General features: G+C 41.8%; 1 protein-coding gene across 2 annotated transcripts; it reads left to right on the top strand.

Annotated features, from left to right (window-relative positions):
• Positions 1–80: 80 nt before the first annotated feature.
• Positions 81–9,640, top strand: angptl1b (angiopoietin-like 1b). Of its 2 annotated transcripts, XR_007180867.1 has the most exons (6): positions 81–219; positions 4,922–5,713; positions 7,251–7,444; positions 7,965–8,235; positions 8,512–9,008; positions 9,130–9,640. XR_007180867.1 is itself a non-coding variant. In XM_048163583.1 (5 exons), the coding sequence occupies exons 2-5, from the start codon at positions 4,945–4,947 to the stop codon at positions 8,697–8,699; spliced, it is 1,422 nt and encodes a 473-aa protein (XP_048019540.1). In that variant the 5' UTR covers positions 81–219; positions 4,922–4,944; the 3' UTR covers positions 8,700–9,640. The 2 variants fall into 2 exon arrangements, 1 of the variants encoding a protein (XP_048019540.1); XM_048163583.1 differs by having other exon boundaries at positions 8,512–9,640.
• Positions 9,641–11,357: the final 1,717 nt, after the last annotated feature.

The raw sequence follows: 11,357 nt of genomic DNA, 5'->3' as shown, positions 1-11,357 counted from the left end.
AACAAGCGATCATAGACAAAAATACATCAGTTTCTTTCTCACTTTTGTGGCCAGATTCTTGTCAGTGGTGTGATCACAGAGGTGAACCACACACACACACACACACACACACACACACACACACACACACACACACACACACAGTGTGAGAGCGAGAGCAGCCGCTCATCAGCAGAAGCACAGACTGCAGCAGACGGAGGATCATCAGAACGAACAGAGGTCAGTGACTGCTTTTACTCTCTGACGGTCTGCTGAAACTCCTGAAATATAAAAACTAACATAAACATTTACCAGTTTACAAGCTTTTATTCATTTTGGACTGCATGACACAGTGAAGTCGTGATTCATAGGTCATGATCAAATGCTCTATAATAAATCTTATAAAGTCGAGTCCAGATTTGTCTAGACTTAGAGAAATGTTCAAGTCTTGATGTGGATTTCCCTTTATGTGTTGTGGATCTTTGGAGAGCAGCTGTCAGCGTTCATCTATCAAATACCTGAACAACTATATATATATATATATATATATATATATATATATATATTAGATGTATATTAGATATAAGTTTTTATGACAAACTTCACTTCATCACATGACCATCAGAAACCAGAAAGAAAGCAATTATTAGCTCCTGTGTGAGTTTAAAAACAAGTCTTGAACCGGCTTCAGACGGATGTAACTTTATCCAATTGGGATTTTTCCAGCCGTGAAAATTTTTCATCTAGCTCTCAAATTCTGTGACTGTGAGTAACTTTTTCCATCCTGGTTTTCAGTCTGCTAATGCATGAACAAGCTTTACATGTCTCGCATCAGACAATCTTACATCTTCACATTCAGATGAACTTCGTGGCTGTAAATGTAGAGTAATTCACTCCTGACTAATCTGAAAATATTTATACAGAATTATGACAAAAAGTCATTACAATAGTTCATTTTCCATATTCTCACAGGGTTTTATTCAAATTCAAAGTGTCAGTGATGGTGAATTCTGTGAATAATTCAGATAGTTTTATAATATCCTGATCTCTGGATCCGCACAAGCCCAGACCTCCTTTATGCTTCATCATTGAGGATTTATTCTCAGTGCTTCTGTAATTCAGCAGAAAGTGAGTTCCAGAGCATCTCAAATGATTGTGCTGTTGAGACTTTCCATCCTGCGACAGGACAGAGAACTACATTTTTGAAGAAAGTCTTAGGTAATTTATTTTCATTGACTCATGATGGCAACAGATCCCTTTCCTCCCTTGTTCTGTTTTCTGGACATTGTGAAGGATCACGCGCTGCCAAAGCCGCTTTCATGATGGAAAATACTGAAGCAGCCAGTCCTGAGCGATCTCACCAAACCGCTGAATAAATCAGTGTTTGTATTATTGTGACTGAACGCACAGGTCCTGCCAGCCTCTATTTAAAGCTGCAGTTCTGCTCACGACAAACTCTTTTTCTCTCTTTTCCTGCACAGACAATCATGCGCCGCCAGCAATGCTGACAAACACAGAGAAAACACTGGCTTTCGTGTCATATTCCTCATTTCTGAGTAAAGCTGCATTAAAGGATTAGTTCACTTTAAAATTAAAATTTCCTGATAATTTGAAAAAATGAAGGTTTTTGAGGAAAACATTCCAGGATTTTTCTCCATATAGTGGACTTCACTGGGGTTCAACGGGTTGAAGGTCCAAATGTCAGTTTCAGTGCAGCTTCAAAGAGCTCTACATGATCCCAGACGAGGAATAAGAGTCTTATCTAGAGAAACCATCAGACATTTTCTAAAAAAATACAACTGTATATGCTTTATAAACACAAAATATCCCCTTGCACGTACTTACGCTTTCCGTATTCTTCAAAAGGTTTACGCTGTATGTCCTACACCTTCCCTATTCTACTCACGGAACGAACGCAGCGCCAGATTCATTTTTTTCTGTAAGTAGAATTTATTTTAGAAAATGTCTGATGGTTTCTCTAGATAAGACTCTTATTCCTCGTCTGGGATCATGTAGAGCTCTTTGAAGCTGCACTGAAACTGACATTTGGACCTTCAACCCGTTGAACCCCAGTGAAGTCCACTATATGGAGAAAAATCCTGGAATGTTTTCCTTCATTTCTTTTCAACTGAAGAAAGAAAAACATCTTGGATGACATGGAGGAGAGTAAATTATCAGGAAAAGTTTATTTGAAAGTGAACTAATCCTTTAAAGATGCTGAAACATCACTGACATTTAGAAAGCAAGTATAAATGAAGCAGCACTGAAACCTTACAAACTACTCTGAATGACACCATCACGATACCTCTGCTGACGGAGTCACTGAGTTTCTTAAGAGAAACCAAACCTTTCATGAGCAGAGAAGGGAAAACTGGCCACTAATAAGATGGAAAGCAAACTCACCTGACCATGAGCTGTCGTGTGACGGGTATAGAAACCCTCGCCTCAAACACTCATCGTTCATCCATAAGAGCTTCGTTCTTCTGTGAGGCACGAAAGGAGATGTTGGACTGAACTGAAGATCATGCAGTCAAATCTTATCTGTGTCTGAACAAGAGTCGCACCTGATTGTGTGATGTTAAATGAGGTTCTTCCTCAGTGTTTCTGTCTTGTTTTCCAGCACAAATATCTAAACATTCTTAAATCAAGATACAGTACAGTCCAAAAGTTTGGAACCACTAAGATTTTTAATGTTTTTAAAAGAAGTTTCGTCTGCTCACCAAGGCTACATTTATTTAATTAAAAATACAGTAAAAAAACAGTAATATTGTGAAATATTATAGCTGTTTTCTATTTGAATATATTTCACAAAGTAATTTATTCCTGTGATGCAAAGCTGAATTTTGAGTCTTCAGTGTCACATGATCCTTCAGAAATCATTCTAATATGCTGATCTGCTGCTCAAGAAACATTTAATGTGTACAATTGTACAAAATATTTGTGTACAATATTTTTTTTTCAGGATTATTTGATGAATAGAAAGTTCAAAAGAACAGTGTTTATCTGAAATCTAATCTTTTGTAACATTATAAATGTCTTTACTGCCATGGATGAATAAAAGTATTCATTTCTTTAATTTCTTTTCAAAAAAAGACCCCAAACTTTTGAACGGTAGTGTATAATGCTACAGAAGCTTTGTATTTCAGATAAATGCTGTTCTTTTGAACTTTCTATTCATCAAGGAATCCTGAAAAAAAAAGTACACAACTGTTTTCAACATTGAAAATAATCATAAATGTTTCTTGAGCAGCAGATCAGCATATTAGAATGATTTCTGAAGGATCATGTGACACTGAAGACTGGAGTAATGATGCTGAAAATTCAGCTTTGATCACAGGAATAAATTACTTTGTCAAATATATTTAAATAGTACACAGTTATTTTAAATTGTAATAATATTTCACAATATTACTGTTTTTTACTGTATTTTTAATTAAATAAACGTCTTTTAAAAACATTAAAAATCTTAGTGGTTCCAAACTTTTGGGCTGTACTGTACATTTACTGGAGAGCAGTGTTGGGGGCAACGAGTTACAAAGTAACGGATTACAGTAACTATATTACTTTTTTGGGTAACGAAGTAAAGTAACGCATTACACTAATAATATTGGTAACTACACTACTTTACTAGACTATAGGAACGTGCTTTCCTGCGTTACCCAAGCCGTGTTTGCCTGTGTGTAAAGTTCTGTCTGTCTAAGTGGCGCGTGCATGCGTGTGCCTGTATCTGTGCCGTTGCCATAGAGATCGATTTGACGTAGCTGCTGGTGCAAAGGGGAGCGAGAAATGGAGATGGAGACAGAGACAGGGGGTTTCGGCCACTGGCGATATTCACATTACTTTCAGTTTATTGCTCGTGTGAAATGCACACTATGCCCAGGCGACAAGTTTGTGACTTGGTATGTTACCGCCTCTGGAAGCCACATCAAAGACTATAGAATAACACAAGACGTGTCACTCGTATTATTATGAATGGGAGAAAGTGTAACGCGCAATATGGCGGAATAAGCTCCGCCTTCTAAATAAGAGCCAATCGCCGACTGGTAAAGTCATCGCGTCACTGCAGCGGCCGTTAGAAGCACCGGTACCAGACGCTCGCTTCCAGAGACGGGCATTTAGGTCTGCGCATGTGCATTAGCTTGATCCAGCCTAAAAAATACAGGGGTTTTTTGTCATGATTCGAGCGTTTGGGAAAAAAATTATGAGACAGTTATTGTGAGATTTCATTGGTGATTACAAATATTGTGATATTGCGATGGTGATTAAAAGCTAAGGGGAAAACGGGGTGAGGGTTTGTGGGATGACTTGAATTTTCTGTTTAACTAATTAATTTCATTTTCTATTTCCTTTTTATGGGCTTAAGTGCATTTTAAATTAAGATTTATTTTTTATAGGATAAAGGGACCTTTATTTTTATATTTTTCATTGACCACTTCTTTTTTTTGTTGTTGCCATGAATCTAATAAAAAGCTGGTTTTGTTCTCATGTTTCCCAAAGCCTGTGTTTTGAAACTTGTGTGTTGACACCATTTTAAAATGACCCCACCATAGCCTTCTTTATACTGTTGTTTCTGGATTTCACGGTGAGGCATATTTCTTTGTGCAGACAGGGATATTGTTCTTTCATATGGTTCAATACTTATACAATAAACTCTATGCAGAAAGGTTAAGTGATGATAGGGCTATGATGTTTGTCCATGTATCTACACAGTAAATTAAGAAAAAGAAAGTAAAGTAATAAGTAGTGAAGTTACTTTTCAAATGCAGTAACTAGTAAAGTAATCTCATTACAAGTTACAGAAATAACTAGTAACTAGTAACTAATCACATTCTTTGAGTAACTACCCCAACACTGCTGGAGAAGAGAAATGACTGAAGATATTAAGATTTTAAAGACAGCTAACAGTTCCTTTTGTACATGTGACACTGTGTTTTCATCTCAGGGTTGATCGTCGGATCTGCTGCCATGAGTCCTCATGCCTGGATCTTCTGCGCTCTCCTCTGCGTCCTCACCTGTGAACGGAGCAGGAGCGCGTCCAGAGGGCCCGTCCAGAGCCGAAAGAGGAGATTCGTAGATGACACAGACGATGAGGCCCCGAAAAAGTGCTCTTACACCTTCTTGGTCCCGGAGCAGAAGATCACAGGGCCGATCTGTGCCAGTCAGGGCCCGTCTCTGCCCGACAAAGAGCGCGTGACGCAGACGGACGTAGCTGATGTCCGCGAGATCCTGACAAAGCAGAGACGTGAAATGGACACGCTCCGGTTGATCGTGGACGTGGATGGAAACATGGTCAACGAAATGAAACTTTTGCGTAAAGAGTCGCGCAACATGAACTCCCGCGTCACCCAGCTGTACATGCAGCTGCTGCACGAAATCATCCGCAAGCGGGATAACTCTCTGGAGCTGGCGCAGCTGGAGGGACGGATCCTGAACGGCACGGCTGAGGCGCTGCGGCTGTCCGGCCTGTACCGTGAGCTGGAGCTGCGCTTCTCCGCGCTGGCCGCGCTGGTCAACAACCAGTCGCTGTTGATCGCCGCTCTGGAGGACCGATGCCTGCAGGTGTACGGGAACCACAGACGGGAGCCGCTGCCTCCACCTCTTGTGCAGGTGGTGCCGGAGAACATCCCGGTGTACGTGCCTCGCTTCTCCAATGAGATCCAGAGGAGCCCCGGCTGGCCCATTTCAGAGGACAGGAGTCCCAGGCCAACTCATCCGGCCAACGTCAGTCTGGAGGGTAACAAGAGCTCATTACACAGAAAACACACCTGCGAGACTGAGATTTCCACGACACACTTACCCAGACGCCTCGAAACATGATAAAAATGTGTTTTAATGTTAAAAGCATCTAATGTGAGTTTGGATATCATTTATAGTCGTACTGAAAGAGAATAATCCTCAAAATAAATGAAAGGAAACAAGAACATTCAAACTGTAAATGTTATATGACAAAGATTGTTTCAGTCACTCAGTAGGTATTTTTAATAATGTTATTGTGTAATATTTGTGAATTTGACATTTTGGATTGATTTGGTTGTGAGTGCAGTGCTCTTGCAGAGAGGCTCCGCCCACACTCTCTTCTGATTGGCTGTGATTTTGGATTAAGTTTGTTGTAAGTGTAGTTTGAGAGTGACTCCGCCCACACTCTCTTCTGATTGGCTGTGATTTTGGATTAAGTTTGTTGTAAGTGTAGTTTGAGAGAGACTCCGCCCACTCTCTCTTCTGATTGGCTATGATTTTGGATTGATTTGGTTGTGAGTGCAGTGCTCTTGCAGAGAGGCTCCACCCACACTCTTCTGATTGGCTGTGATTTTGGATTGATTTGGTTGTGAGTGCAGTTTGAGAGAGGCTCCACCCACTCTCTCTTCTGATTGGCTGTGATTTTGGATTGATTTGGTTGTGAGTGCAGTGCTCTTGCAGAGAGGCTCCGCCCACACTCTCTTCTGATTGGCTGTGATTTTGGATTAAGTTTGTTGTAAGTGTAGTTTGAGAGAGACTCCGCCCACTCTCTCTTCTGATTGGCTGTGATTTTGGATTGATTTGGTTGTGAGTGCAGTGCTCTTGCAGAGAGGCTCCACCCACACTCTTCTGATTGGCTGTGATTTTGGATTGATTTGGTTGTGAGTGCAGTTTGAGAGAGGCTCCACCCACTCTCTCTTCTGATTGGCTGTGATTTTGGATTGATTTGGTTGTGAGTGCAGTTTGAGAGAGGCTCCACCCACTCTCTCTTCTGATTGGCTGTGATTTTGGATTGATTTGGTTGTGAGTGCAGTGCTCTTGCAGAGAGGCTCCGCCCACACTCTCTTCTGATTGGCTGTGATTTTGGATTAAGTTTGTTGTAAGTACAGTTTGAGAGAGACTCCGCCCACATGCTCTTCTGATTGGCTGTGATTTTGGATTAATTTGGTTGCGAGTGCAGTTTGAGAGAGACTCCGCCCACACTCTCTTCTGATTGGCTTGATTGGTCTCATAGTCGTGTCATGTCTGGTGTGCTTGTTGCTGGAATCTTATCGCATAGCGTCTGGTTAGGACACATTATTAACTGCATTAAAAAGTCTGCACAAATTGAAAATGGCTTCCCAAACACTCATTTGCACACCAAACACTTCCCTATCGAGGAAGGTCTTTTCACTCTGTGGCTATATTTGAAACACCTCTGGGAAGTTATTTCAGGCACCCAAGATCAACCCTGCATCCGAAAACATTATACTTCAACTATATTGAGGCATTATTTCTGCTCAACAGCACTCATTTGTGTGTTCTTGTCTCCCGAGGTCCCTTCCGGGACTGTTTACAGGTGATGCAGGCTGGACACGGCACCAGCGGGACGTATCTGCTGAAGCCGGACGGGACGGAGAAGCCTGTAGAGGCCTGGTGTGAGCATGACGTGGACAGAGGCGGCTGGACGCTTATCCAGAGGAGGAAGGACGGATCGGTCAACTTCTTCAGAAACTGGGACAGCTATAAGGTATAGCGATGGCTAATTCACCAATTCACACTCTTTTGTCCATTAATTGTCCAGGAATAAAACTAGAGGTGGAGACCCCTCAGAGTTAACAACACTGGTAATTAATAATAAAGGGCCTGTTATGCTGTCAGGCATACGCTAACATTAAAATAAACAGCTGGATCTCATTCCCAGGATTGCTCACGTCCGTTTGTTTTGATTGCGCTCGTTCCCGTGTGCCAGCAGTCCTTTCGCCTCGAGCCCCACATACACATAGTGAGGTCTCTTAAACCTCAACATAACACACGTTCCAGCGCTTGATGAGCTGCTTCAGGTGTGTTTGAGTTGTAACTGAACTCATGCATGCTTATTCACTTCATGAAATAATAATAAGCCACAGCATGTGCTGAATCAGCAGTGTAAGTCTGGTGATAACATCCATCATCATCAGCCCGGTTGTTCAAGGAAGCCGCAGTGTTTTAAAGCCCAATGTGACGGTAATGAAACGGCCGTGTTCAGCTCTCCTTTCCTTTTCCTCCAGAAAGGCTTTGGCAGTGTGGATGGCGAACATTGGCTGGGTCTGGAAAACATCTACAACCTGGGCAAGCAGGAGGATTACAAGCTGCTGGTGGAGCTGGAGGACTGGATGGGGAAAAAGGTTTACGCGGCGTACAGCAGCTTCCACCTGGAGCCGGAGAGTCAGTCGTACCGCCTGCGTCTGGGCACGTACCAGGGCAACGCTGGAGACTCTTTAACCAGCCACAACGGCAAACAGTTCACTACGCTGGACCACGACAACGACGCCTTCTCAGGTGCTCATTGAGATCTGTCCTTCACACTGTTCACACGGTTACACAAAGTACATCTGAACACACTGGGTTAAAGGTAACAATGCAAAAAATGATGCTCTTCCTCAGTATTTTTGCCTGGGTGTTCACATGTACATGTTTGTGAAGCTCGAGAGGTCATTTTATGATTTAAAGCGAGACTAAAGCACATTTATGAGTGAAATGCCCACACCAATAGTCCATTTGTCATTTAGACAGTGCTGTTTGCCTCATTGATTATGCTTCTTTACTGTCTTTCAGGGAACTGTGCTCATTTCCACAAGGGCGGCTGGTGGTACAACGCCTGCGGTCAGACCAATCTGAACGGCGTGTGGTATTCAGGAGGAGTGTATCGCAGCAGGTTTCAGGATGGCATCTTCTGGGCCGATTACGGAGGTGGTTTTTACTCCATGAAGTCTGTGCGTATGATGATCAGACCCATTGACTGACGCATGAGCGGATCGCTCTTACTGATCTGAGACAGATCATCCTTCAAGTTCATCAGGGTCCAGCGGGAAACATCATGAAATCAGTGATGCTTTCATTTGTCCTTATGCTTCTTCAGGTTTTAACCAGTTTGTATTAGTAATGTTTGGGGTTTACTTGTTTTACAAATTATTTGACAGAGAGATGAAAGAATGTCATCACTATTTTGTAATTAAATTAAAATAAAACAAAAGAGATTTCTAACATCTGTGAAGACTATTATGAGCTTTCCACCAAGAAAAAAAAGTAGTTGCCATTTGGAACAAAATAACGTTCCCATAATGTTTGAAGAATGTTGAAATGGAATGTTCCCTTAACGTTCACATAACCAAGAAAAAACGTTTTTTAAACATTTAAAAAAATGTGTAAGTTTAGAGAACATTCAGAAATAAGGTTTTCATAAATTAATGGGAACATTTGCAAAATGTACTTGCAACTCATTTTGTTAGCCGGAGAAGCATTGATTTCGTAACACATCATAACTCACATCTTGACGTTCATACTGTTCATTCTCATCAAACACAGAGAATCTGGAAACGTCCAGACATGAGCTTTAATACACATATATGTGAAATGAAGCTGCCTGTATGCCAGTTTCTCTCGTCTCCTGTCTGGAGGAATCAGAGGTTATTTTGGTGGCTTTATAGATGTAGGGAGCAGAAGAACAGAGCAAGCACAGAAGCACAATGAGAAACATATTGCTGAGATTCAGACGGCGCAGGGGAAAGTGGGTAAGAGGAGCCGCTGGGATGGAAACTGGCCAAATGTCTGTGGTTGTTGTGTGTTTTCCTTTTCCTCCATCAGTCCAGCTACTGGCTAATGCATCAATATGTCTAACTGTAGTTGATTAACTCTTGCTGAATAATCTGATCCAACAACCACGGAATAAAATACAAAAACATGCCGTTCTTTTTCATTCATTTTTCACTCTCTGACTTTCAGAAATGCAAAGAAACTCTTGATAGCTTGGCAGGAAACCTCAAGCAATGAAAAGCACTGTGAAGGATCCAGACCTGTGTTGTGAGAGAAACATGAAGGAATAATATGTGCCATCGAAGGGTTTAACTTATGGAAAGATGACAGATTTAAAGTCCATTCATCCATCCCAGTGTCTCAGGCTGTTGACAGGGAAACACCCCGACAGATGGATGGCCAGTCCATCAACAGCAGATTTACAATCACAGAAAATGTGGAAAAAGTACAGATACATTCATCCAAATGAAACTTTAGCATTTTAACAGCTTCTTCTTAAACTGACAATCAAATGGACAAAGAAACAGCCAAGAGACCAATAACATGCGACCACAAAAACTTCAACACGCCTTTATGGAGTGTTTATTGCAATATAAATGGTGAAAAAAATCACACAAAAAGTTTTATAGGTTATTTTTTCTTTAAAGCTTCTTAAAAGAAAGACTAGAGGGATCTCTATATGCTTAATATGCAGTGCCATGTGTGTTTTAGGGTGTTTCTAGATGTTTTATTCCTGTCTGGTGTGTGAAGAGTTGCTCCTGATCTTCTGGTCTGTATATGTGACTCTAGTTCCTCCTTCAGTGTGTATCTGTGGGGCTTTTCAGCTTTTTCCTGAAAATCATGCATCTGATCACTTTGTAAAGCAGCAGCTCACTCTTCTCAACAACACACATGATCTGAGGACAAAATAACATACTGTGCATTTTGTAGCGCAGTCAGATGTTCTTCACGTGAGACACTATTGTACATCTGAATGATTCTCCTGTCAGCATGCAGCATATAAGTGACGCTCACAGTCATATATACACCACATATACATAGAGCGTCTGCATACATAAATGCAAACCTCAAATTAACATAAATGTGTTGAGCCTCCAGCACACAGGGAGCCAGTGTGATCTAGTGTTTCCAGAAACTCTCCTGTGGGTGAAGTAAAAACCTTCTTTCAGCGCTGGCATAGTTCGAGCCGAGGCTGAAATCTGACTGGCGGTCGCACGAGTTTGACCAGACGCTGTGACTGCTGTCTCTCAGTAGGTGCTTGTGGGATGAAGGTGACATCTTTGGCCCACATGCAGAGACCACACAAGTCTAAATGGTCTGAAGAGAGCCATTCTGACTCTGTTGAGTGGAAAAAAACTCGACACGAAGAGCTGAGAGATGCTGTGGAGAGTCTCTCTGGAGTCTGTGGAAGCTGGAAATGCATAGATGAGGAGATGACGATCATGTCAGTTCACTCATGAACTGATGTCATAAAGCGTTTTATATCTGATGCAACGGTATAGAAAACAGTCCAATGTCCTTCCATTCTTCCTCTCAGGAAGATCACAGTAAGAGAATCAATGACAACTGCATTTCCAAACCATGTTATTTCTATAAATGGAATATTCAATTAGAAAGTATGTAGATTTTGTAGACTTGATTTTATCATGACGAATTCATTGGATTCCAGATCATCATCTCCACCTTGGTCTGTGCTCCACCTCAATCCTCCAAGCCCTGTACTCCACCTCGGTCCATCGGTCAGTCAGCTCCACCTTGCCCCCTCACTCCCTCTTCTCCACCTGAGACCGTCGTCCTTCTGGCTCCGTGCAACCTCATCACTCCGGCTCCACCTTGGGCTTCCGGGCCCCTGACTGTGCCTTATTGGG

The sequence above is a fragment of the Megalobrama amblycephala genome, linkage group LG17 (assembly GCF_018812025.1).
Source record: "Megalobrama amblycephala isolate DHTTF-2021 linkage group LG17, ASM1881202v1, whole genome shotgun sequence".
In the NCBI taxonomy this organism is placed as follows: Eukaryota; Metazoa; Chordata; class Actinopteri; order Cypriniformes; family Xenocyprididae; genus Megalobrama; species Megalobrama amblycephala.
Note: the sequence above shows the minus strand (reverse complement) of the source record. Positions and strands in the feature narration are given on the sequence as shown.

Bases quoted from the DNA above. Each gene is read 5' to 3' on its own strand.
- angptl1b (XM_048163583.1), top strand. From the start codon at position 4,945: ATGAGTCCTCATGCCTGGATCTTCTGCGCTCTCCTCTGCGTCCTCACC. The intron at 5,714-7,250 runs GTAACAAGAGCT...TTGTCTCCCGAG, and splicing joins GGCCAACGTCAGTCTGGAGG to GTCCCTTCCGGGACTGTTTA. The intron at 8,236-8,511 runs GTGCTCATTGAG...ACTGTCTTTCAG, and splicing joins CGACAACGACGCCTTCTCAG to GGAACTGTGCTCATTTCCAC.